Source organism: Euleptes europaea, chromosome 11, assembly GCF_029931775.1.
Source record: "Euleptes europaea isolate rEulEur1 chromosome 11, rEulEur1.hap1, whole genome shotgun sequence".
NCBI lineage: Eukaryota > Metazoa > Chordata > Lepidosauria > Squamata > Sphaerodactylidae > Euleptes > Euleptes europaea.
In genome coordinates this window covers 17,980,556-18,008,467 of record NC_079322.1, presented here as the reverse complement: position 1 = coordinate 18,008,467, position 27,912 = coordinate 17,980,556, and the positions used below count along the sequence as shown (strand labels likewise).

The following is a 27,912-nucleotide window of genomic DNA, read 5'->3' as shown; positions in this document are numbered from 1 at the left end:
TCCAGAGCAGCCGGGCTCTCTAACGAAATGCCTTCCAGGGGGCAATGGGAAGAGATCTTAACAATAGCTTGGAGGTTGTTTTCCTGACCGCATTGAAGCAGTTGGCATTAAACCCTAGTATCTACCTAATTAATATGTTTATACAGGTTGTTGATCGGCTTGACATTCTCCAGAACAGGTGCACCTGTGTGTTAAATTTGGTGTGAAAATACAGGTAATTGATACCATCTATCCCGTCCTACCCATATGCGTGGTGTGCATCTATTGGTGATTTACCCATTACATATTAGCTTGGTTAGTTCTCATCTCTGGGCTGGATTTTGGCATAACAGCATACTAAGTGTTTTTCGTCAGTGGTAACTTCTTTTAGCGTTTTCCCCTTTGCCCAGTGAACTATGGATTAAAGTGGACAATCACGTTCTCCGGTACAAACCTCCCACTAAGATAAACTAGAGCTGTAAAAGAACATTCATGTGTACAGAGTTTGTGCAGGAATTTCTCAGATTCTACCCTTTGGTGTGAGAACAGCTATGCCCGAGTTCATTCCGCTTCTACCAAACTGCAGCCCTGGCTTTTCCTCACTGTTTAAACTTGTTTTTAAAAAGTGCCAAATGGAACCGGGGCGGTGGGCAGAAATATTCCTTTTTAAAATATATGCTTATAGCTTTTTTAAAAGTACATTTTTGAAATTCATCTTTTGCAATTCTAAAGAAAACAGTGGAGCCAGGGAAACAAAAGGAAAAAAAAACCCAAGGAAAAGTTTTCAATTCAGGTCTACCGCCAACATTTCACAGACAGCCTAGTGAATACTTTATCAGCTTTTCGGAACTATGTCTGATGTCTGCAGAGTTCTGGCTTCCCAGGAATAGTGGTCTTGGCAGTGAATGCTCTAGGGCAAGCCCTTCTGTTCAATGGACCAGCAGAAATCCAATTCCGCCTCCCACGATTCAGCTTTTCAGCAACCGCCCGAGCAGAATCCTCACATGAAGAATCTCTTTTCTTTATACCACAAAAAAATCAAGTGAAGCGAACGTGTCAAGAGTCCGACTAATGCACAGGAATGAGTTTTTCTTTAGCCTTATGAGCTGGGTTAGTGTTACCCAGGAGAGTTGGGGAAAAAAAATGTCTCGGCTCTCCTTTAAAAACAAAACGTCCCACAACCACCACCCCACACATCATTTGAACGACACCCAACGGTTCATCATTCGGATGTCTTGATCTCAGAAAAGCTCTTGAAAAATAACAATTAAAAACAAAATACACAGCCTCAAAAGGGCATAGTGGATGCTGGTCACAGTCTTTTGCATTCCTATAGAGCGGTGGTTCCCAACCTTTTCAAGTTTGAAAACCCCTTCTTAACCTTTTGCAGACCCCCATACGATAGTAACTGTCCTGTTAGAATCTGCTGATGGAGAATATACATAATGAGAAAAAGATCAAAATGACACTGCTTTGTGCACATCTGGTTTCGCGGACCCCTTGCAATAATTCTGCACACGCACACCCCAGCGGTCCCCAGATCCCAGGTTGGGAACCACTGCTATAGAGGCTTAACCCTATACATATGGTTAAGGAAGACAGGAACGAATGCAGTGATTTCTTGCTTGCTGGATGTCGTCCCTTGGTACCAAATAGCGTCTCCCGTGCAGACAGAGGTAAGAGGAATCTTAAGCAAGCTGTGTGAGATCAGCACACATACATGGAAGGGAAAGTGTGCCCTGCTGGTGTGGTTGTGACAGCTCCTTTATCTGTCCATTGCTGGTTTCTATGGCAAACGGCGCTGCCACCTGTGTCCCGGCTCGTTGGTGGGGCAAACAGAAGCTTCTCTCAGTGGTCACGCCGAAGCTTCGATGTATTCACTTTTGGGGGGTGCTACCCTCAGGTATTCTGGATTTTCAGCAGCGGGGACTTTAGAGAGGCCATTTGTTTTGGTCTCCCTGGGCAAGAAGTCTTGCTGGTAATCAGGATTGTCCAGGTTGATTTGGCAGTTGGCGGTCTGCTCCCAGTAGGGGGAGCTGTCAAAAACGGTGTTAGCAAAAGGGGATAAGCTGGTGTTGAGATACTCTGGGTTGTCCAGTGCTGTGTTGTGGGAACTCTGATGGTTTGACTCCGGCTCAACTTTCGGATCAACAGAGGGGGACAGGCTGTTGTAGACCGGATTCTGCACCATGGAAGCAGACGGCTTTTTGGTCACCAGCTGGTTCAGGTATTCTGAAACGGTTTCAAGACAAGACCGGGGGAGGGGAGAGAAGCATGAATATTGTTGAAAACCGGACGTTTTGGAGAATTAATTTCAACCGGCTGGTGCAGATATAATGTAGTTGATTGTTGAACCATGGTTGAGTAACTGGGTGAGGATCACAGCTGCAGGAATCACCCTCCTGCCTTTGCTGAAGCCCCAAACAAGCCATGGAATTAGGAACACCGTTAACCATGGTTTGAGTTAATTAGGGTCCTAATTTCATCCGGAATCTCAGAACACTCTCTGAAGTTGCCACAATCTATTGAAGGAGGGAATGCTGGGAAGCAGCCGGGGGCTGAGGTAAACAACTGTCATAAAAACATGGTCCAGGTATCGGTGAAGGGCTGAGGGATAGGGTTGCCAGCTCTGGGTTGGGAAATACCTAGAGATTTTGGGGGCAGAGACTGAAGAGGGCAGGGTTGTGGAGGGGAGGGACTTCAACGGGGTATAATTCCATAGAATCCACCTTCCAAAGTGGCCATTTTCTCCAGATGAACTGATCTCTATCACCTGGAGATTACACATCCCACAGCAGGAGATGTCCTGCCACCACCAGGAGGTTGGCAACCCTACTGATGGATGATTTTGGAGGAAAGCTAGCACTGACGCAGCCATCCCCTAGCTCTACTGTCACCTCAAGAAGCCCAACAGCCCCTCCTTTACCTCATGAAGCCCACCAGTAGGGGCATCAGTTTGTAGGCAACCCTATCCCTCAGCTGGCAACCCTATCCCTCAGCCCTTCACCGATACCTGGACCATGTTTTTGTGACAGACGTTTGCCTCAGCCCTAGGACTATGTTTGCTTGTCAAGAGAACGGACAAAGGTGCACAAGTGCAGGTGTTTTCTCACCTGGAGCAGGCAGGAAGCTGTCGTCAAAGCTGTCGTCCAGGTGAACCCTAGTTGGATCTGAACTGTACCTCTGAATGAAGCTGTCTTCTCTCATTGGGTGTCCCTGCTAGTTAAGAGAAAATGGAAAATGTTGCACAGCATGTAATTCTACATAGCAAGCCATGGCCACTCTGAGTCAAAAGACAAATTAGATGTCTTGTGGGGTATTTGTTTTTTTAAAGCTTTCACTAATAGCCAAAAGGAACATGACACTTTTTCCTGTATTGTTGCTGGTGCTTCTCAGTTGCCCGTACTTACCCCATTTCTATCTATGCAGGTGGTCATTGTAGAATTATTGCTGGTAGTACTCTAAAATCAAAGAGGAGAGTATTTAGTTAATTCTTGTTTTAACAGAAGAAGAATACCAGATTTTCTAAGTGCACTAAATTTTTGGAAACACAATGGAGTCCAGTAACATCTGCATAATTTATTGCTGATGAACTTGTGCAACAGGATTTTTTTAAACAAAACATCTTTTGGAGTTTCCAACTCTATCATTTTTGCTGCAGCTGATTAACACACCTCTCTCCCCACCCCCCCCGGCCATTATCACCATGGAAGATTTTGGGAAACAAAATTCATACCAGCGAATTTAAGAGCGGTGTCCGGGAATTTGACGGGCTGCTGAAAAATCCCTGTTGCGGAATGAGGTATTCGTCTGCATCCACAATGTCCTCCATGTCCTCTTCGTCCATTATGGTACGATAAATTTTCGACTCTGTTGGGCTTGGTAGGTGCATTCTTTCATCACCCTGTCCAAAGGGAAGTCAAAATAAGAATTTGGCATTTCAAGTTGCACCGTTACCACACAGCTAGTCTTAGATTATTTCCAAGATCATCATCAGACTTTATTATGGTCCACGACCAGCACAAAAACAGGTACAGGGAATAAGCATAAGGAATAAGATCAATATGCAACCAACTTCATGTAGCAACCGCCAATAAACATGGTATATACCAAACACAAACTGTAGGTTAAATATAATCTATAAACAGTACCTTTATTGGCATTAACAATAGGAAAATACTTTTGGACACTTATTTTCACAGACTCCAAAGTAAAGTCAAAGATTTATTCTAAAGAAATGTGCTCATTACAGAAAATAAAATATTCGTGGAAGCAAAATAGCATGAAAACAAGAAAGTCTAACATTTGCTAACTACACATTCTTAAGCAATAGGCGAGGCTTGCAAGAGGTTACAACGACAAAAGGATTTGCTTCAAAGTTATTACCAGATTTCCAAACGCAAGGCTTGTTTCCATCTTGCAGAGTGTCAGTCCCACAGGGAGTCCCCACCCGGGGCAAAAGAGATCGCAAAGTGATGCAGAATGAGGACACGCCAGCGCGTCCCCAAAACTCCATAGTTCTATATCAGAAGAGGGTCATTCTTATACCTTCCAAATTTATCAGCTGGTGATCAGTCAGCCAATGTAGTCGTCAGGAAAAACAATAAACCACATTAATATTGGCCATGTCGCCGCTACCTCTTTGAAGACATGAGGTAATCTGCATCCCTGCAGCGAATGCAAATCACCAGGAGTTTCTCAGAGTCAGAGACAACTAAGGTGTGACAGATGTGTCACCTTGGAAACAAATGGGCGGTTATGGCCTACAATCAGTGAGGAAGCTTCAGAGGAAAGGTAGCTGTGAATGAGCTCTTTCCCCCGCTCTCACAGTCTTCAAACAGAAACCAACTTCGCTTTGAAATGCATTTGCTAGGGGCTGGTCTTTGTCCCTAGCCCTCAAAGGATTGATATTAAATTCTGCTAGCTAGGCCGAAGCCTGAGCCAATGTTTTTGAGAGCCAATGTTGTGTAGTATTGCAGTAAAAGGAAACACAGAGCGCTTTTCCTTTACACACAGCTCGTTAAAGTAAAAGTGTGTAAGAAACATCCTATATACAACACAGGTTTTTTTAATTGAGGAGGTGATATTGATTTAAAATATTGACGAATTGAAGTATTTTAAAAGTGACAGTTCTGAACATTGATGAATTAGAAATTGAATTTAATTGTGGTTTAATTGGGTACTCAATGAATTAGAAATTGATTCTAATTGCAGTTGATTGAAGACCATATATTGGTCAGGCAGACCGTAATTTCCATTGCTGAGGTATTGAATAATTAATTTCAAATAATGACAAATTAATTTTAATTGATTGATTTTTAATAAATAAATAAATAAATAATTATTTTATGAACAAGAACTCAATTATACTTGTAGTTGATTTTATATTGTACACCTGCTAGGCTGCTGGGTAGACTTGAAAAATTTACTGTTTTGGATTATGAAAAATATTTACAACACTCCAAGAAGCGCCTAATTTCATCCAACATCCTGTCATCATCTCCTGAGATAACACAACACCAAAGAGTTAGTTCAATAGAAATGCCCAAGTCAAAAAAGAAGACCAAAAATCAAGAAGAAGAATCACAAATGGAAGAACTTAAGTCTTTAATAATACAACTTAGTGAAGAGAACAAAAAAAGACAAGAAGACACAAAACAAACCATTCAGGATTCCTTGCAAAGGATTGAAAAGAAGATCGATGATAATGCCAAAGAAATTAAAATTTTGCAGCAAAAACACCAGAATTTAGAAGAGAACAACAATCGACATCAATACGAACACACGAGCAGAAACATCAAGATGCAGACAAAAAGTTTGATCTCCAAGACATCATTAACCATGAACATAATTTAAAATTTAGAGGCCTGCCCAAAAAATTTGGATTAACGGACTTGGAAGTAGAGCTACAAGAACTATTGCATGAAGTTTATGGTTTCCAACAAGAATTTCTTCAAATTGACAAGATATTTAGAATCAACTCTGCATTCTCCACCAAGCACAACACACCTAGAGACATATTGGTTAAGTTTTCCAATCAGAGAGCTAGAGACTAAATGCTTCAAGTGCAAAGAGATAACAGACTGTCTTTCCAAGAGAGAGAATTCTTGGTTTTTACTGACCTACCACCGGCAGTAATACAGAAAAGAAAACAATTTGATGAACTGAGAACTATCCTACACAAAAAGAACATAAGATTCCGCTGGATCGCACCATATGCCTTAAACATTTCTCTACCAAAAGGCAGAAGGATAATTAGAAATAAAGAAGAGGCTGATCAACTCATAGACAAACTTACTTACGAGTATTCATTTCAATCGGGTGGATCAGGAGGAGAACCATACCCCAAAGGGAGGAATACTCCAACACAAGAAACAGAGGCTGACAAACTTCGGAAAATAAAAGAAATAGTGGAGGCAGTGGTCAGCCTGGAGCAAGTAGAACCGGGAACACCGATTACAGAAAAAATTTAAGTCAACAGGGTCGCGGTAACAATAAAAACAGTGGTTTCTCCTGAAACAAGGCAACTGATCGACCAAGCAGAAAGTCAACTGATTATTCAAGTAATGGAAAAACTCTCTCTAGAAGAACAGGAAGAATTCAAGCTTGCTGAAACTGCTGCTATTGATTAACTATGGAGAATCTTAAAATAATATCGGTGAATGTTAACAGTCTTAACTCCCCTTCCAAAAGGAAGAAAGTCTTCCACAAACTTATCAAAACCTCTTCAGACATTATTTGTCTTCAAGAAACACACATTATACAATCACACGTCAAACTCTTACAATGTAACAAACTGGGGACTTTGCATACATCTTCATCACTAACTAAGAAACGAGGAGTAGCAATTTATGTCAAAAGCCAAAAACTGTCAGTAATAGACTCAATTGAAGATGAAAAAGGAAGATATTTTATCTTACTAGTTCAAGGAGCTAATGGGCAAAAATTCATGATTGCCAACATTTATGCACCAAATCAATCTAAGGAAAAGTTTTTCATGACATTCTTTCGAGAACTAACCAACTTCCATCAAGGAGAATTTTTAATTGAACGGAGTCATGAATATTAATCTAGACAAGTCCACTAAACACAAGGGAGGAAAATTACCGAAGATGGTTTTCCAATTCATGGAAGATTGGAAACTCATAGATGCCTGGAGATATAAACATCAGAAGGAAAAGGATTACACTTTCTTTTCTAATTGACACAAAACATATTCCAGAATTGATATGATTTGGGTATCCAGCACCCTGCTTAACAAATTGGGGGAAGTCAACATTTTACCTGCAACTTATGCGGACCACAATCCAATGGAACTAAACTTGATGAGTCCCAGGATAGGGTTAAGAAGATGGAGGATGAACGATAATATTCTTTTAAGGAAGGATATTTTGGAACAATGTCAGAAAGATTTGAAATTCTTCTTTGAGACGAACATGACTTCTGGACCAGCGCAAAGAATAGTATGGGACGCAAGCAAAGCTTACCTGAGAGGAAAATTAATAGCAATAACATCTAAGTTGAAAAAAGGAAGACAACATGTATTAAATAACCTATACCAACAACTAGGCCAACTAGAAGAGGAACATCATGAATCAGGTGATTCGCAGATTTTACAAGGTATTTCCAAGTTGAAACTCCAAATTGCAAAGGAAGAATCTGAAGAAATGCAAAAAAGCTCAGATTTGTCAAACAGAAATACTTTGAACAAGCTAATAAACCCGGTAAACTATTAGCGAATATGCTGAAGCGAGAATCAGAGAGGAGAAGAATTCTGGAGGTCTCAAAGGGAAATGGTCTTTCCAACAAAGAAGATATTCTTGATATTTTCTGGACTTTTTATAAGGAACTTTATCAAAATACAGATACTGAGCAAATAGGACTAGAAGATTGGTTCTTGTAGGTTATCCGGGCTGTGTAACCGTGGTCTTGGAATTTTCTTTCCTGACGTTTCGCCAGCAGCTGTGGCAGGCATCTTCAGAGTAGTAACACTGAAGGACAGTGTCTCTCAGTGTCAAGTGTGTAGGAAGAGTCAGAGAGGGGTTGGGTTTGAGCTGAGTACTGTCCTGCAGAAGTAATGTGCTAATCATTGTCCTGTAAGTATCAAGATAATGTACTAATGAGGGTGTGGTATGTTAATATGGAACCATTGTATCCTGAAGTGATCTGTTAATGTGTGAAATCCAAAGCTAATCTGCATGGCTATTGTTGACTGTAGCTATTGTTGACTGTTGATTTGTTAGTCTGGAGGTTTTTCAGGGCAGGAAGCCAAGCCTTATTCATTCTTAAACTCTCTTCTTTTCTGTTAAAGTTGTGCTGATGTTTATGAATTTCAATGGCTTCTCTGTGCAATCTGACAAAATAGTTGGTAGAATTGTCCAGTCTTTCAGTGTCTTGGAATAAGACCCTGTGTCCTGTTTGTGTCAGTCCATGTTCAGCCACTGCTGATTTCTCAGGTTGGCCAAGTCTGCAGTATCTAGGACTAGAAGAGTACGTCAAAACCGCCAATTTGCAGAAATTTTCAGATGAGGACCGGCAAATATTAAATCAAAGGATTTCAACATGAAATAGTGGAAGCTTTTAAAAAAACTGAAGTTAGACAAAGCTCCAGGCCCAGATGGTTTGACAGCAAAATATTACAGAGCATTCCAAGATATCTTGATTCCACATCTCAAAAAAGTCTACAATGACATAATCTCAGAAGGTCAAATACCGAGTTCCTGGGAAGAAGCTCATATTACGCTCATCTCCAAAGACGAATGAAAGAAACAATCACCAAAGGCATACAGACCCATATCTTTATTAAATGTGGATTATAAAATTCTAACATCTATTCTGAGAGACTTAAAAAATGCGTTCACAAAATAATACACCCAGACCAAACAGGATTTATCCCAAAAAGACAATTGAGAGATAATGTAAGAGTGGTACTAGTGGCTATGAACTACACTAAAGTCAGTAAGAAGAAGATGGCTATGATATTCTTGGATGCAGAAAAAGCGTTTGATAATGTGTCATGGAACTTTTTAACATCAAATAGACTGCGGGACAAAATTTCTGATGGCGATCAAGGCAATATATAAATTACAGAACGCAAGACTGCTAATCAATAGAATGCTAACTAACAAATTTGAAATCCAAAAAGAAACAAGACAAGGCTGTCCTCTATCACCTCTACTATTCAACTTAGCCATGGAAGTCTTGGCCAAAAAAATAAGATCAAGTGACAAAATCAAAGGACTTAAATTCGAGGACCAGGAGTACAAAATCAGAAGTTATGCAGATGACGTGGTGTTGATATGTCAAGACCCAAAGTCCTCTATGACAGAAATAAAACATCAAATCGACCAATTTAGTTATTTCTCAGGATATAAATTAAACAAACAAAAAACCAATATGATTCTCCTCAATCTGTGTAACAAAGAAAAATTGGAGATTTCAGACTTTTTGCAATGTTCAACTCCGAAAAAAAGGATTTAGGAATCAAAATCCCAACTGGAAATGATTCACTATTTGATCTGAACTATAAAAAGACGTGGACCAAAATTGAAAAGATGGGGTAGACTCCAAATTTCTTGGCTAGGTCGCATTTCAACGATCAAAATGAATGTCTTACCAAGAATGAACTTTCTATTTCAAACATTTCCAATTGACATCAGTAAAACTATGATAACTAAATGGCAAAGAATCATTAACAAATTTGTTTGGAGAGGGAAGAAGCCTAGAGTCAGATCTGCGGTCTTACAAGATGACAAAGAGAGAGGAGGTCTTTCACTACCCAACCTACTTTTATACTATCAAGCTGCCGCACTTGTGGCTGTTACAGATTGGATACTACAACCAGAGAGTCGAGAAATCAGGCTGGAAAAGGTTTTATTGCAAAAAGGATTTCACTACTGGTTATGGTTAAAGGCTCTAAAGACAATGCCTAAACATCTGCCTTGAGAATCCACAACTTTTCACTTGATAAAAATATGGAATTCACTAAAATCATGGGTAAGTCCGAGAGCGCCCAAACTGATGTCTCCAACAGAAGCGTACATGGACTTCGCGAGTCGAAAATCCAATGACTTTCTGACGTACGGAGATTTAGTGAAAAAAGATGGCCAGACTAAATCACTTGAAGAACTAAGAGAAGGAAACATTAGAATAACATGGCTGGCATATCATCAAGTTGTACATGGACTAAAAACAGACCATCAAATATCAGATAAACCAACGAGTTTCGAACAATTGGTGGTGAGATCACAAGATCACTAACTTTCAAAAATTTACAAGCTGTTGTTAGACATGGAGACTGCTGAGGAACAAGCCAAGACATGTATGATAAAACAGATGCAGAACTTTGTATGATAAAATGTATGATAAAACAGATGCAGAATACAATTTTCAAGATCCCAGGACGTTCGAGAAAATTGGTACAAAATGTTCTAGATTTGGTATTTTGCACCTAAAGGCTTACAAAAAATGTACAAATCTAATCAAGCAAATTGTTGGAAGTGTTCAGAGACTGAAGGGACTTTTTATCATCAATGGTGGACTTGTAAAAAGGCCCAGAGATATTGGAAGCAAATTCACAAAGAGATTATGGCAATACTCCAGGTGGAATTTGATTTAAATCCCAAATTCATGCTTCTAGGAATGATCCCAACTCAACTCCAAGCTATTCAGAAGGAACGTTTTCAGTATGCGGTTACTGCAGCGAGGGTTTTATATGCAAGACATTGGAAAAATAAAGCGACACCTAAACTAACGGAATGGATTACAAAAATGATGGAATTCGCTGCAATGGCAAGGCTTACTAATCCTATTGGAACCCAGAAAATATAAATAGGATGCAGAGGCTGCTATATATCTAACATTTTCAGATGAAATAAAGCCTGGAGCAGCCACGATGTTCAATTGCCGCTCTACTTTCCAAGACCAAGTCCTACAGCTTGAGCTTTAAATATGGATTCAGACCAGGAATGGCTGACTTCTGTCTTCTGAGAGATACTTGATGCTCCAGAGTAGAGGCTGGTTGGCCACTGTGTGAACAGACTGCTGGACCTGATGGGCCTTGGTCTGATCCAGCATGGCTTTCCTTATGTTCTTACGATACAGAATGCACTACAAAAAACATCCCATCTGTTTGTTCACTTCTAACCTAATTTCAATCCATTGCTTCCCTTGGAAGAAAAATAAAACATCAAATTATTAATAAGAAGTACCTGTATAACTAGATAGCGCTGGGGGTCCCGGGCCATTTTGGAGAATTCTGCCATCAGTTCCCGAAATTTGGGGCGACTCTCTGCATCAATCATCCAGCCTGAAGGTGGTGACACAGGAAATCATAATGAAAAGAATGAGCCCGCTTGCATGTGTCTAAGCACATCTAGCAGCACAAGCAAGCCCGCTAGCACGACCGTAAAGAGCAAAAATAATGTCAAACTCTGATATAAAATAGAGACCACTAAGCTATCTATTGAAATGCTACACAGAATTAAATTACAAAGCCAAATTTCCATGCTGAGGTTTGGGGTGGGCTTTGGATGTACAGTGTGAAAATGTGCAGAAGAACTGAAATACTAGACCAGGGGTGTCGAACTCAATTGCTACGAGGGCCTAGGGTTGCCAGGTCCCTCTTTGTCACTGGTGGGAGGTTTTTGGAGTGGAGTCTGAGGAGCGTGGGGTTTGGGGAGGGGAGGGACTTCAATGCCATAGAGTCCAATTGCCAAAGCAGCCATTTTCTCCAGGTGAATTGATCTCTATTGGCTGGAGATCAGTTGAAATAGCAGGAGATCTCCAGCTAGAACCTGGAGATTGGCAACCCTACGAGGGCTGGATATGACATAAATGTCCCTTGGCCAGGCAATGGACTCACCAGCCCAGACTGAGAGTGGGGGGGGATGACTTGTGGGCCAGATAAGAGCTCTCAAGGGGCCAAATCCGGGCCCCCGGGCCTAATGTTTAACACCCCTGCACTAGCTGAATATGCCCCTTGGTTTTCAGCATGATTTGGGAAATCCATCAATGTCAACCCCCAAAAGCGGGTGAGGTTGGCTGTGATTGGTGGTGAATGCTGTAAACTTCAACAGTGTGTAAGGGCCACAGCATGCAATACTGACAATCTAGCTAAAAAAATGTTGGAATCTAAAAAGTAGGTATAACAATGAAAATCTTTTTGCCTGTCTACACAAGCTTAGATCAGAGTCAGTGACATATTAGGTCTACAAATCTACAGCACGTCAAAGGATTGTGAAATAATGAGCAGGAAAAACAAACATTCCTTCCGCTTCCTCTTCAGGTTAAGATAATCAGCTCAGGGCTCCATAGACCTCCAAATCTCATACCAAGCTGACAGCACAAACATTCCTGTTTGGGCCAGCGTTGAAACAGCCGGGTGGGGGGGGCGGGGGACAAAATAAAACAGGAATCCAATGGCACTTTAAAGACTAACAATTTATTCCAACATATCTGGATGAACGGGGCTTTGATTCTGGAAAGCTTATACCCTGAAAATCTTGTTAGTCTCTAAGGGGCTACTGGACTTAATTTTAACTTTAAAACTTTATTATGGTCCACGACCAGCACAAAAACAGGTACAGGGAATAAACAAAAGGAATAAGGTCAGTATACGACCAACTTCATGTAGCAACTGCCAATAAACATGGTATATCCCAAACACAAACCACAGGATAAACATAACCTATAAACAAAAGGGCTACTGGACTTGAATCTAGGTATTCCGGCATAAATTTTCATAAATCAAGGCTCACTTCATCAGATGCATTAAAAGACTCTCAGTGTATTCCTAAGGGGGGCAGATCCACCCAAAAAAGGTGATGTGGCAACGCCGCAGCTCAAGGGGGTGTTCCCAGGTCCAAAGAGGTCTGGAAGCTGCTTAAAGGCAGCTCCACCCCCAGGAACGCACCCCCTCTCTCTCACACACACACACGCTGGTGCAGGCTCCCACTTCTGGGATTTCACTGCCAGTGGAGCTGTGCTAGTGGCGGATCCCCGCGCAGCAGCGTGGCTTCCTGGCGCCGGCGTGTTTGCCCCCATGCAGGCCTAGGTGCTGCTTTATCCTGTTAGGTGCTGCTTCAACCCCCCCTTTCAGGATTGCAGCCAGAGTGAGTAATCTTAATTTTGCTGTTTGTGTTCAGATTTGCTTTTAATTTTTTTTATCTACCCCAAGTCATTGGGAAGGGTCAGGGTAGAAACTGAACTGACTTTAAAAAAAATCAGTCGCAGCACAATTTAGATCACAATCCGTCAAACTACGGATCATTTGCTGGTCGAATATTAATAGAGGGGAGTGGGAACAGTTATGTAGAAATGGCTCCTGTGTTGCTCTATTAACACATGGATCAGCCCAAAATTAAGCTAAAGATGAAACTTGGCTGGAGAGGAAGAGAGGATGTTCTACTTAGAAAAAGGTCAGCTTATCTTGGCCCATGTTAAACGATGAAACGATAAATGATAAGCGACTTCTCTAAAATAATTTAGTCTTCTTAATGCCTAATCTTGCAGGTTATAGCCCTGCTAAAGGTAAATTATTCACCATGACGGAGAATCTCCTAAACCAGTGTGAAATATATTTATTGTCTCTAGAGCAAATTATCTGAAATTCTGAATGAAGTATTTTAGTGCCACCTGGTGGATTGTTTCTGAATACCTTTTGGATATCTTTTCAGAATATCTTTTCAAAAAGCCAGCCGCACCTCTTGAGGAAGTGGGCGATGACTCAAAAAAAGTTCTTACTGAAATAAATGTTATTAGTCTTTAATTTTTGTTTTATTTTGCTTCAACAGACCAATACAGCTACATGTTTTAAGTCATGTTTTAATAGCAATCCTATGGGTCTCTTCTAAGGCTGCCAGCCCACCCCCCGGGGCAGGGAATCCCTCACTTTGGGCCCCCTCCCCCGGCGCCATTCAGCTGGCCGGCAGGGGGCTTACCAGTGGTAAATTTAGGGCTTGGCCCGATTGCTGTCAACACAATGATGTCACTTCCGGAAGTATCACGTCGCTGACAATTTGGGAGACACTCTGGTATTTGGGCAAAACTCTACGGTAAAAATGGCTTTTTACCCAAATTTTTGCCCAAATATCAGAGCATCTCCCACTACGTCGGTGGCGTGATGATGTCACTTCTGGAAGTGGTGTCGGCGCTGGCCTCCCCCTGCAGCTGGTAAGACCCACTCCCACCCCGCTGGTTGCCAGGGGAGACCTGGCAACCTGAGTCTCTTCTATTACATTTAAGTTCAATGTAGACAAAAAAGAGAATCAGTCAAACAAGTGAATAAAGGTCTTGTATGTTCTAAGTCACCAAGTGCAGACACCAACAAGAAGCATATGGAACATCCTGCCCTTTGCCCCGGCCCACCCATGCCATGTGATCCTCTCTGTGTTAATGTACTAAATTCACACAGAAGAATTGTGCTAACATGCATAGGTCATTAACTTACACTTGACCATAATCATATAGACGTCAATGGTACAAATGGGAGGCTGAGGCAGGCGCTCTCCTTTCTCCAGGACAGAGGAAATTTCGCTGGCTGGGATCCCGTCGTAGGGTTTCAATCCAAAGGTCATCAGTTCCCACACTGTGACACCTGAAAGACCATTGCAAGGGAGAACTTTAAAGACGTCCTTTGAACTAGAAGGCAGGATACTCCTAGAACACAAAGGTCATTTATGCATGGGTACTTTCACTCACGTTCACCCCCAGTCTGTCTCGGTTGTTCCTTGGAGTTATGCATGCGTTTTCCCTCCATTAGAGATGACCTCGCTGCCAGCATCACAGACCCTGGGACTTTCTGTCCCTCTATTAACCTGACTCTTCTCTCTCCCCTGAGCTCAGCCCACTTGAAATACCCATGCATAAGGCAAAGCGTGGGACAAGGAAGCTTGGTTTCTCTCAAAGCAAGCAGACAGCCAATTACAAAGCAGCATTTCAAGGGGTGGGAATTCAAATACTTCCTGATTTGAGCTTGGAGACTGCTGGTGCATAGACTCCCAACAGAAAAGTGTGGCTCCAGCGAGCAACGAACCTCAGGTAAAACTCCCTTGCATAAACAGCCAAAGGTACTTGCTTTATTAGCCAAGGAACAACCACTTTTTCAGGACGGAGGATTATTCATCTTAGTTTTGAAGCAGTTAGGGCTCTCTTAAGGGACCATTAGTACTAATTTGCAAACAGGTCACAAAGAAAAACAAGCTGTTTGTCATGGATGCATCTAATTGTATTAAGCTATTACAGAGGTCCTGTTGGCTCTTAATTTATTTCCTGCACCTCTTAAAGAAGTATGCATTATCACCACCCACTTGTAGTACAAGAAGGTTTAAAAAATAAAAACAGCAATGCAAAGATTTTAATTTTAATTAATCTCTATTGAAGGTCAAGCAAGGAACTGAAATGCCTGCTGAGCTGTGATCATTTTTTTAAAATCACTTTTCATTTTATAAGACAAGGACAACCTTGCAACATTTCAGAACCGCAGGCAAGCCTTCCTTCTTGCTATTATGTGTGCGTGTGTCCCCCCAAGTGTTAGACTTTATCTGCTGAAGACCACAATCCCTTGAGAGGATTGTTTAGGAACTGAATTTCCCAATGTCTCTATAAAGTTATAGTTTATCAGCTTGCTGCAAACCACAAAATCAATCCTGTGATGAAACGCATGAACAAAACTGACAGGCAGAAAGGACAACACTAAACAGAGTTACACCACTGAAGTCAATGGGCTTAGAAGGGTGTAACTCTGTTTAGGATGGCATTGTGAAGGACAAAAAATCAACCCACTGAGAGAAGTTGCGGCTGGCCAACTTCAGAAACCTTTCTGCACGCACCAAAACACATGGCTTTGGAGGAAATGTCCATGAGATGCCATGCATGAAGCTTCTAGAATCCTTAGCTGCCTATGAGCTTGTAAAGTATTATCGTTTTAGAGAACGAATGAATAAGCAAAAAGCAGCATATTTAATGATATAAAGCTAGAATGGTATAACAAAGGCAAGTTATTGAAATTGAAACAAAATTATATTTGTTTTACTCAGAGATTGATTGCATCTCTGCAGTCTAGGTTTTATGCTTCTTTATTGTGCTTTGTTAGGTCAATTTTGTTAGTTTGTATTGTATATGTTTTTGAAAAAATAAAATTTAAAAAATCATTTGATAAAAACAGAATTCTTAGCTGCAAATTCGCTGTTGGTACATCTGTTAGGAAAGGGCTTGCGTATCAGCAGTTTCAGTTCTTAGTGGTATTTTATTTACCAGTGATGGCCCTGCTAGACTTTCCATCAAATGTCTCTTTTCTACTCAAAGCAACATTGATCAGAGGAACAACCTGGTCCTTTCTGCTTGTAGCAGAATTTGTAAATTCAGTGAGAAGCTCCCAGCAGCCAAGACAGTTCTGGTGAGGGATGTGGCTGTCAGGATGGAAAAGGTCTTCCAACATTTGAGCATAAGGACCGATAAGGGCCCAAGATGCAGAAACATGTGTCTGGGGCAGAGCCTGAGGAGGGCGGGGTTTGGCGAGGGGAGGGACTTAAATGCCATAGAGTCCAATTGCCCAAGCGGCCATTTTCTCCAGGGGAACTGATCTCTATTGGCTGGAGATCAGTTGCAATAGCGGGAGATCTCCAGCTAGTACCTCTGGTAGTCTGGACTGTTCTAGTTTTCTCTCTCCCTGTCTTCCAGTCTTCAAGCATTGCCATGGTTTTACTTGTGATGTACAAGATTCACGTGCATGTCCCCACTAGTCTGGACAAACTGACTTAGGCCGAGCTCTTACTGAAATAGGAAACCTGCATTAAGGCTGTACGGAACACAGGTGGGGCTCTAATGCCTGAAATGCTCTACAAATAAAAAAGCAAATTCCCACAGCTCTGTGGTTCCCTTGTGCTTTCAATTTCACTCCAGTTATCTTTTGGCAGGAAAGAAAGGAATTTCAGAATGGCACTAATGCCTTCTGTGTGTGTGCTTTTAAGCTTCCCTTGTCGTATGTTTTCTCAATTTGGGGGGTAAAAAAGCTTTTTTGCAGCAGCTTATTCAAAATAAGTTTTCTGAAGGGACACCCACTCTTTTTCTCCTATTTCTGTACTTTGCTTTTATGCACTAGTAAGAATGAACAAATTCTAACCTTAAAAATAAAAAAACCCATGCTTCCTCAAAATAAATTTGTTCCTTCCCTTGTATCCCGCTCTCCCATTTCTGTGCAAATCCCAAACTCTGAGCCCATTCCTGAAGGGGCGGAGGTCTTTAGGAGCTGGCATGAACCCACACTGGCATATGTGCCACTTTGTCACAGAATAAAGTGGTACCTACGGCAGGGTGGGGGCAAACATGCCGGTGTCTGCGAGCTGCGGAGCTCTGCCAGCCCCCGCCACCTGCACAGCCACTCTGGGAACTAAATCCCGGAAGAGAACGCCCATGCCGGCGTGGTGGAGATGTTCCCGGGGCGTTCCCAGGGGCGGAGCTGATGATAGTCAGCCTCCTAACCTGTCTCGCCCCCGAAACGCCTGTTGTAGAGCCCCTTGCTTAGCGGAGTTGCTACGACACCTTTTTTGGCTAGGGTTGCCAGGTCCCCCTTCACCACTGGCGGGAAGTTTTGGGGGCAGAGCCTGAGGAGGGCGGAGTTTGGGGAGGGAATTCAATGCCATAGAGTCCAATGGCCAAAGCAAACATTTTCTCCAGGTCAGCTGATCTCTATCAGCTGGAGATCAGTTATAATAGTGGGAGATCTCCAGCTACCACCTCGAGGTTGGCAACCCTATGTGAGGCCCTCACTTGCAGTCCGAAGTCGTACAGCTCAAAGACCAGTAGAACTAAGCCTGATCTTGTCTTAAACCACCCTTCTTTTGGCAGATTGTTTAGGAAATAAAGAATGGAATTACAACACACAAACAATCTGAGATCCCAAGTATCTCCTCTTCCAGCCCAAGAAAATGTAGCTCCATGTGCTGTGTTTAATGCTTTGTGTATTATTTATAATTGCAAACTTCAGTCACTTGGCTACTCAAGATACTGTAATAAACATCATCCTTAGAAGAATGGGCTCTTCTAGAAAGATTAAACAGAAACAGTAAGAAATCATAGTTAACAATTCCTTCTTTTTAATTGCCACTCAGAAGTAGCACAGTATTGCTTTCAGTCTTACCGTAACTCCAAACGTCACTTTGGTGGGTATAAATGCGATGCAGAATAGACTCCAAGGCCATCCATTTAATAGGAACCTAGGAGCAGTAATAATGCAGTTATTAAAATCTAATAGTAAGTTTGTTAGAACTGAGAAATATTTTTGCCACGGAATCAGATATTTTGGAAGCAGATAAAAAAGGTGTACGAAAGTTCCCTCAACTGTTCTTTTTATGCTTCCCTGCGGTGGATTTCACCCCTATGTTTAACGTTTACAGATTTCCCTCGTTTTACAATCTTGCAAGGTAGCTTAGGCTGAAAGGGAGCAACTGGTTACTCAAATGAATTTCATGTTGAACAGAAGCATGAAAATTTGCTGCACAATGACGCTTTGCTTAAGGGTATCTGTAAATAATACAATACAAACTCACCTCTAGAAAACCGAAAGGGAGGGATATCAAGCAAGCACACCCTATGAGCCACCCCAGTATTTGGTGGTGGGCAGTGCTATCAAGTCACAGCTGAATTATGACAACCCTGCAGGGGTTTCAAGGCAAGAGGTGTTCAGAGGTAGTTTGCCATTGCCTGCCGCTGTGTGGGCTGAGAGGGTTTTGAGAGAACTGGCCCCAGGTCACCCAGCAGGTATCGCATTGAGTAGTGGGGGATCAAACCTAGTTCTCCAGTTTAGGGTCTTTGGCACAGGAGAAGTATCCCTCATATGGACAGCTTGGGACCAGAAGCGGTCCGTATTTTGGATCTGTCCATATTTTGGAACTGAAGTTCGACCACGGCTGGGAGGGAAGCTAAACTGAAGTCTGGGCGCGCTGCGAGTGGGCCTAGACTTCAGTTTAGCTTCCCTTCCCACCACTGTCAAACTTCAGCTGCAGCAGGGATGCTAAACTGAAGTCTGGGCTTACTGCGAGTGCACCAAGACTTCAGTTTAGCATCCCCGCCGCAGCCGACGTTTGACCGCGGCAGGGAGAGAAGCTAAACTGAAGTTTGGGTTCACTTGCAGCATGGACAGACTTCAGTGTAGTGTCCCTCCCCGCTGCAGTGGTGAAACTGAAGTGAGATCCCCGCCGGCAGGTTTCTCTGGACTTTGGAGAGGCCCGGTGGCGGGAATCTGCCTGCGTGTCGGCTCCAAAGGTCCGGATTTTGGGTCAGTCGAAATTTTGGATGTCCGGATAGGTGAAACACAACCTGTATTTAGGCCTTTTAAAAATGAACACCACTGATTTTAGTTGTTTAAAAATCTCAGAACATGTAGCTCATTAACAGTGGAAAGCAGTGATGTTCTTTTTGACTGAAGAATATTATACTTGTTCAATTAATTATTTGTCAGACTTTATAGCAGTTTATATAATAGTTGATATAATTAAAAGTATTAATAATGAAGCATTACATGATTAATTTTGTATGTGTGTGTGTTAAGTGCCATCAAGCTGCTTCCGACTCATGGCGACCCTATGAATGAAAGTCCTCCAAAATGTCCTGTCATTGACCGCCTTGCTCAGATCTTGCAAATTGAAGGCTGTGGCTTCCTTTATTGAGTCAGTCCATCTCTTGTTGGGTCTTCCTCTTTCCCTGCTGACCTCAACTTTTCTCAGCATGACTGTCTTTTCCAATGACTGTATGAGGTGGGTATAATACTATAGAATGTACTACTTTTGCTCACAGGGATGTAAATGAACATCTTGTTTTAGATATGTTTTAGATAAGGAGCCACACATATGAATATACTGTGTTTACTGTATACTGTGTGCATGTTGTTTTTATGTCTGTTATGTGTGAAATAATAAAAAAATAATTTAAAAATATCAGAACAGTGGCTTTTCTATAGGCATTTAGTACAGAGTCTGCGAAAGAACTCAGAACTGACCAGTGAATTCCTGTTCATCCTAACTGTTGCCTTCACTAGGAACAAGGGATGCAGCTGTCATCAACTTCAGTCAAGCCAGAGTAAGAAATCTGTGCTCTTACTTACTTTTCCTCCTTCTGCATGATACTCCTTCTCTTCTGCTCCGAGCAGTTTGGCTAATCCAAAGTCAGTGATCTTGACGTGCTGGGGCGTCTTAACGAGGACATTCCTGGCGGCCAAATCACGGTGTACCAAACGACGCTCCTCCAGGTAATTCATTCCCTACAGCAGGTACGCAATGTACAGTTAGGAAAAAAACTTATTTCCTTACCCCAAACCCAGACATACACTGATGAGAACCTGGACGAAAAACAATTCTACCTTCATTCTATTAAAAAGGCCCACTGTGATAGAACTGGTGCAGTTTCATAACTAGTGAAAAATGAGTTCACTTGCAGAGCATCTAGACCAGAGGTTCCCAAACCTTTTGAGTCATGGAGCACTTTTCAGGAGAGAAATTCGTCACAGAGCACTAATTTTCACCTAGCACCTATATACTAAACCAAATGAGAGTATTTTTCTTTCCAATCTCTTCATGGAGCACTAGGAGATGTTTCGCGGAGCACCAAGTGCTCCATGGAGCACAGTTTGGGAACCTCTGATTCTAGACACACATTGTTTCAGTACACACTACTGCAAAGATCTATCAGCAAAGGATTGCATCAGCAGGCTATTGTCCAGCTTAGCTCAAGATTGTCAGAGCTTGGAAGCTAAGCAGGATTGGCCATGATTAGTACTTGGATGGGAGACCACCAAAGAATACTGGGGCTGCTCCGCGGAGGAAGGCAATGGCAAGTCAAGTCTGCTCACCTCTTGCCTGGAATGCCCTGTGGATGGGATCTCCATGGACCACTTGCGACTTGACAGCACATTGCTTTCTTCTTCAATCCTACTGATTGTTTTATTTGCCTAAACCACCAAATTTATGTGCAATGACGCCTGCTATATGGTGAGTTATACAACCAAAATCATGCACAGAAAACATGGGTAAAGTGCATCTATTGAACAGTTTTCCATGTGTGGAGAGTCTTACGAGATTGCTTCACAAGTCTGCAGCTCAAACCCCACGGAGAATCCCAGTCAACCCTCTTCTGGCACTTGCGCTACAGCACGGTTGATATACAGAGAATCAGTCAAGAGAGCCAGTGTATTTTATTGGTTTGGTATCTTGCTTCCCCCCCCCGCCCCCGTCACGTTATATTAGTTTGTCTGTTTGATCTCCTGTGATGTATTGGTGTTATGCCCAAGACCTTTGGTCATGCGAGCTTAATAATAAAAGGAAAGGAAAAGAACAGAACCTCTATTGTCTTCTGCATACAGTCCCTTTCAGCTGGGCATCTGATAGGGTGGGGAATTAATATTTATTTAAATAAATGGGATCAAGCAGAGACACTGAATACAATAATGCGAGGCGGACAGGTTGGGGAAAGAACATCTCATCCTTGCACTGGCTAGGGCTTGAAAGGCATGTTGTCTGTTAATTAATCACTACATTAATATTAGCCTGAAGAGGAGAAGACTGAGAGGGGATATGATAACCATCTTCAAGTACTTGAAGGGCTGTCATATAGAGGAGGGTGCCGAGTTGTTTTCTGTTGCCCCAGAAGTTCGGACCAGAACCAATGGGTTGAAATTAAATCAAAAGATTGTTGAAGGCTTTCACGGTCAGAGTTCATTGGTTCTAGTAGGTTATCAGGGTTGTGTGACCATGGTCTTGGTATTTTCTTTCCTGACGTTTCGCCCACAGCTGTGGCAGGCATCTTCAGAGGAGTAACACTGAAGGACAGTGTCCTTTAGTGTTATTCCTTCAGTGTTACTGTCCTTCAGTGTTACTCCTCTGAAGATGCCTGCCACAGCTGTGGGCGAAATGTCAGGAAAGAAAATACCAAGACCACGGTCACACAACCCGGATAACCTACTAGAACCAATAAATCAAAAGAGTTTCCATCTAGACATTAGGAAGAATTTTCTAACAGTTAGAGTGGTTCCTCAGTGGAACAGATTTCCTCGAAAGGTGGTAAGCTCTCCTTCCCTGGAGGTTTTTAAGCAGAGGCTAGTTGGCCATCTGTCAGCAAGGCTGATTATATGATCTTAGGCAGATCATGAGAGGGAGGGCATCTTGGCCATCTTCTGGGCATGGAGTAGGGGTCACTGGAGGTGTGGAGGGAGGTAGTTGTGACTTTCCTGCATTGTGCAGGGGGTTGGACTAGATGACCCTGGTGGTCTCTTCCAACTCTATGATTCTATGATTCTATTAGTGTAGCTAAGCATGCATACAATTTAAAACAGTTAAACAACTCTAACACAATAAACACAGGCAATGGCATTCAATTAATCACAGCTCCTTTTGCCTGCAGTTATTGTTTATTTATTTACTTCCCTTCCCTTCTGCTTTTCTCCCCATTGGGGACCTTGTTGCTTTCATTATTCTCCTCTCCTCCATTTTATCCTCACAACAACCCTATGAGGTAGGCTAGGCTGAGTGTGTTGACTGGCCCAAGGTCACCCAGCAACGTTAATAGGGGAAAGCGCTTCTGGCATGTGAACGCAGTGACTAAATGTCTTTCACTAATGGAATGACGCAGCAGTGGGGAATATTATATCTCCCTAGCGTCCACCCTCATTCTCCCTCTATTAACCTTGGACCACCATCATAACATCTACCAAAGAAATTCAGATTAGCTTCCAAAATGGTTTTGAATGTTGCCAAACAGATTAGCCCAGCAAACTGGCAGAAGGCCATTATAAAAGCTGCTTTCATTAAATAAATGGAACTTTAATGAGCTGTTATTTTCAAGGATCGAGTCATCAACAATAGCAAAACCCTATTAACAGTAACCTCATTTATCAAGGCCTCAAGCATAATGAGTTTATCCAGTTCAGCAATTTCTCCTCCAAGTAAACACTTATACCTAAGAAACACAGTGCATTTGGAAATACTGCCATTTAATTTAAACTTGGAAACAGAATTACTTGTGAATAATTACATAATTATGTATCTAGGTAGATTTCAAACATACACACAAGGTGAACATGGAAGTCTTATTTTACTTGGGCCATGGTGCAACTATTTTTATCCAAGGGTTGTCCCAGTTGGTCACATCATTTGTAGAATTGTAGAAGCCAAACAGTTTTCTACGAATCGCTCGTTGTACTCTAAACTCCCATCTAATTCTTCTAGTTATGAAATTTATGGCCTATCTCCTGAGACGGTTTAGTGCTGAGAAACATTCTGAGTTTCAGATAACAAAAGATAAAGCCCTTCAGAAGAAGAAAAATTACTTTTCAAAATGCCTAGAAAACAAATAAAAGAATGAACTCCAAAGGAAAGTACCTTTGGGAGCTGGCTTCCTGTCTGTGGCTAAGCAACTATGAGATTGGCTCTGGTTTCGAGATAAGAGTGCAGGCTTTTTATACAACCCAAACAACTGTGAGACTCACTTCACGTACTCAACAGGACTTCTGACTAACCCCGTCCCACAAATTTTAAACATCTAGATAGCAGTACAAGTTGAATATCCTTTATCCGGACATCTGATATTCGGACTGATCCAAAAACTGGACCTTCTGAGCAGGCATGAAGGCATTACTCACAGGCTCTCAGCATTGAAGGTTCAATGTACACACTATTATTAAGTAGAAGAAGAAGAATCGGTTTTTATATTTTCTCTATCTTTTTTTTAAAAAGGAGAATCCAGCTTACAACCTCCTTCCCTTCCTCTCCTCACAACAGACACCTTGTGAGATAGGTGAGGCTGACAGAGCTCTAAGAGAACTGTGACTAGCCAACATCATCCAGCTGGCTTTATGTGGAGGAGTGGGGAAACCAACCCGGTTCTCCAGATTAGAATCCACTGCTCTTAACTACTATACTACGCTGGTGTTATTGTTTAATATTGTTTAAAATTACATTCAGGCTATGTGTATAAAGTATATATAAAACATTTAGGAATTTCGTGTTTAGACTTGGGTCCCATCCCCAAGATATCTCATTATATATATGCAAAAATTCCAAAATATTCCAAAATACGGAAAGATCCGAAATACGGACCACTTCTGGTCCCAAGCAGTCTGGATAAGGGCTACTCAACCTGTATTTCATGCATTTCAAAACTCGGAGGAATTTCAGAATCAGTGGGCAGCACAGAATGGATGGTTCAGAAAAAGCCCAGGCATTTTGGTGGGTTTGCTTCTGTGTGCCAAATTTAGAATTCCTGGCTGTAGACAAGGCCAAGTAGACAAATCCAATGGTGTCAGTGATGCAATACAAGTCATTGTCGAACTAAGCGAGTTTTGTTATTCATTCACCTTTGCAATCTGCACACACCAGTTGAGAAGGTACTGGGAACCTATGTTGTCCTTGTTTTCTCGGACATAGTCGAGGATGCAGCCGTAAGGCATAAGCTGGGTGATGAGCTGAACGGTGGATGTCAGGCAAATTCCCAGCAACCGGCATACATGGGGGTTGTCGACGCTTGCCATCACATACGCTTCCTGGGGCGGGAGGGAAGAGAACAGTGAGAATGAAACCCATCCTTTGAAATGTTAAAAACGTCAATATGCAAGGAAAGAAAGAAACAGTGTTAACGTGACAGTGGATGCGTTTTAGAATCATTCCATAGAACGATTCACAGAACGAGGTGGTGGAATTGTTACATTAGTTTTCTAGGAATGGGGAATTGGTTTCTCTTTCTTTCAAGGTGGAAAAGCTTCCAAATCACTTCATTGCACCAGCTAGAAAATACACTGATTGGTTGCCAAGATCCAATAGTTGAGCCCTTGGAACTTTAAATAGGGAGGGAAGGCAGCATGGTATAGCCCGATCTCATCAGATTTCGGAAGCTAAGCTGGGTCAGCCCTGGTTAGTATTTGGATGGGCGACCACCAAGGAATACCAGGGTTGCTGTGCAGAGGAAAGCAATGGCAAACCCCCTCTTTTAGTCTCTTGCCTTGAAAACCCCATAAGGAGTTGCCATAAGTCGGCTGTGACTTTACGGCACTTTACTCTCACACAGGAACTCTAAATGGCTGAATAGTGTAGTCCTAATACAGTCATTGCCCTGAGCTGGATGGCCCAGGTTAGCCTGATCTTGTCAGATCTCAGAAGCTAAGCAGGGTCAGCCATACGGGTTAGTATTTGGATGGGAGACCACCAAGGAAGACCAGGGTTGCTGTGCAGAGGAAGGCACTGGGAAACCACCTCTGTTAGTCTCTTGCCATGAAAACCCCAAAAGGGGTCACCATAAGTCGGCTGCGACTTGACGGCACTTCACACACACACAATACAGTCATTGTTACTTCAAGTATAAAACTGAGATGGTTTCCATTCCATGTTCCAATGCAACGGATTTCACCATCAAGAAAGGGTGCTTTCACACAAAATGCACTTTCAGTCCATGTTCGATGCACTTTGTACCTGGATTTTACTGCGTGAATTGGCAAAACCCACTTGCAAACGATCGTTGAAGTGCATTGAAAGTAGACTGAAAGTGTATTATTCAGCATGTGTGAAAGAACCCAAAGGTCCTTAGACAATATCAGTCACTTAGCAGAAGTCAGTCTTTGAGTACAACCCATTATAAATGCTCATAGAATAACTTTGCATTGTAACAGTCTTTCTTAGAAAAAAATCACAGACTTCTTATGAACCAAGTGTGATCTGCAGGCTCATAAGAGTGAAGCAAGTCTGGTTCTTATCCTGCTTCCTGTTACGTCAGAAACATATTGTTTTAATTTTTAGCTAAACCGATATTCCCCAACCATGTGGCTTTAAGTGAACGTTCCCACAAATGTTGACTCAAAGACCGCCAAACTGTGAATTTAAATGCAAGGACCGGTTATATATGTGGGCCACACAGAAGATGAAGCGGTTCCAAAACTCGACAGAGCCCATTAAATTTGATATTGCAGAGGGAAAGAGCAAGCTGAACTCTTAGAGAAAGAATAATGAAGCCTTTGTGCAGTCAAATGTTTCTTTAAAAGCTTTGGGAACTTACAGCAGGCTTTTGGTTGTTGTTTTTTTTCAAATGGTATCTTGGAAATCTCCTAGGTATGCCCTGACCTGCTCCAACTATGCTTGGTATTTGGCTGTAAATCTCCTATTAGCTGTTATCCTAATAAAGCCATTAGGAACTATGGATGGAGAATGAACTGGATTAGATTACTGTTAATACAGCGCACAAATGTTTTCAAGCAGTGGGGCTAATAGGAGCCCCTCCACCAGAGCTTTCTTCTTGTAGCTTTTGGTGCTGTAATTCTAACATTCACACTTGCAGACCACCAGTTTTTTCTCCCTCCACGCAATCCTTCCCATGTACAGTGAAACCTCAGCATGAACCTCAGCTTAGGGTTGAGGGCAGCGATGGGTATACACAATGAGCTGGCCTCTCTTCCCTTACTTCCTCTTTCCTTTTATTCCCTTCCTTTCCCTGGGTCCTTTCCCTCAATCCTTTTTTTTTTAATTATTACATAAAATCACAAACACACATACTAACTCATACATACAGCATATTCAGACTTCCAAGGGCATCGGTATATATATTGCCTTCTAAAACCCCCAAAAGGGGTCGCAATAAGTAGGCTGCAACTTGACGGCACTTTACACACACACAATACATTCTATTTATATTTAAATAAAGATTTATTTAATTGATAATCTACTCTAAAACCATTGCTGATATTTCCCCTTTAAACTAAAAAAGCCAGACTTATATTTAATCATTTCCCTAATTTATATAAAATGATTGCTATATTTTATTGTCTTAACTTTCAAATTTATCTATACGTTAATCTATATCTCCTCTATTTTCCTTACCTAAAATCTTTTTCTTATTGTTCCTTCCCCCCTTCCCTCCCCCCATCTTCTGGGCAAGGAGTAGGTGTCACTGGGTGTGTGTGTGTGGGGGGGGAGGCAGTTGTGAATTTCCTGCATTGTGCAGAGGGTTGGACTAGATGACCCTGGAGCTCCCTTCCAACTCAATGATTCTATGATACCTTGCTGTTATGTATTTTCCAATCTCCATCCTCTCCCCCTGCCCAGGATTGAGAAACATCAGTGAAAAGCATGGAGGCACGACCACCTTAGGTAACATCCTCCTTAAATGTGAAGTTTTTTAAAGTGGGATTGAATTTAGCAAAGGTAAAGGTCCCCTGTGCAAGCACCAGGTCATTCCTGACCCATGGGGTGACGTCACATCCCAACGTTTACTAGGCAGACTTTGTTTACGGGGTGGTTTGCCAGTGCCTTCCCCAGTCGTCTACACTTTACCCCCAGCAAGCTGGGTACTCATTTGACCGACCTCGGAAGGATGGAAGGCTGAGTCAACCTTGAGCCGGCTACCTGAAACCAACTTCCGTCGGGATCGAACTCAGGTCGTGAGCAGAGCTTGGACTGCAGTACTGCAGCTTACCACTCTGCGCCACGAGGCTCCTGGGATTGAATTTACTGAATTTTAAATTGGTGATGTTGTACTGCATTTACATTTTATAAATTTGTGATTATATTGCACTTCATATGACGTTAGCTGCCCTGAGCCTGGTTCACCAGGGGAAGGCAGGATACAAACAACAAAAAATATTATTATTTATTAACACATGCAGCCCATAGCTGTGCATGCTGTTATTCCTGAACACTCTGGTTCATTCTGAATTCAATCCACACATATGAGGCTGGTCATGTGGAAAGGAGCTGCTTTTGAGTCTTCTCCCTTCAAGACTAGGAGAGGATTAATATTTCACCATCTACTCCTTTGCAATGTTGTCAACCAGAAATAGAAACGAATCAGGAAGCTTCTGAAATATTCAGAATCTCGATCGCTCTCCAACTTCAGTGTAATCTGTCTGGGGGCAGCGATTAGCAGCCTATCGTCCCAATTTTAAGCCATCTTTGTTACCAGCTT

General features: G+C 42.1%; 1 protein-coding gene across 1 annotated transcript in view; it reads right to left on the bottom strand.

Moving 5' to 3' along the window:
• Positions 1-1,809: 1,809 nt before the first annotated feature.
• EGFR (epidermal growth factor receptor) overlaps positions 1,810-27,912 on the bottom strand; it is a 199,133-nt gene continuing 173,030 nt past the window's right edge. Inside the window, exons 20-28 of the mRNA XM_056857997.1 lie at positions 24,323-24,508; positions 20,081-20,236; positions 18,119-18,194; positions 14,429-14,575; positions 11,190-11,287; positions 3,716-3,883; positions 3,390-3,440; positions 3,093-3,198; positions 1,810-2,211 (exon numbers count right to left, since the gene is read on the bottom strand). Of these exons, the coding sequence (XP_056713975.1) occupies positions 1,835-2,211; positions 3,093-3,198; positions 3,390-3,440; positions 3,716-3,883; positions 11,190-11,287; positions 14,429-14,575; positions 18,119-18,194; positions 20,081-20,236; positions 24,323-24,508 (1,365 nt within the window). The 3' untranslated portion in view covers positions 1,810-1,834. The remainder of the gene's footprint in view (positions 2,212-3,092; positions 3,199-3,389; positions 3,441-3,715; positions 3,884-11,189; positions 11,288-14,428; positions 14,576-18,118; positions 18,195-20,080; positions 20,237-24,322; positions 24,509-27,912) is intronic.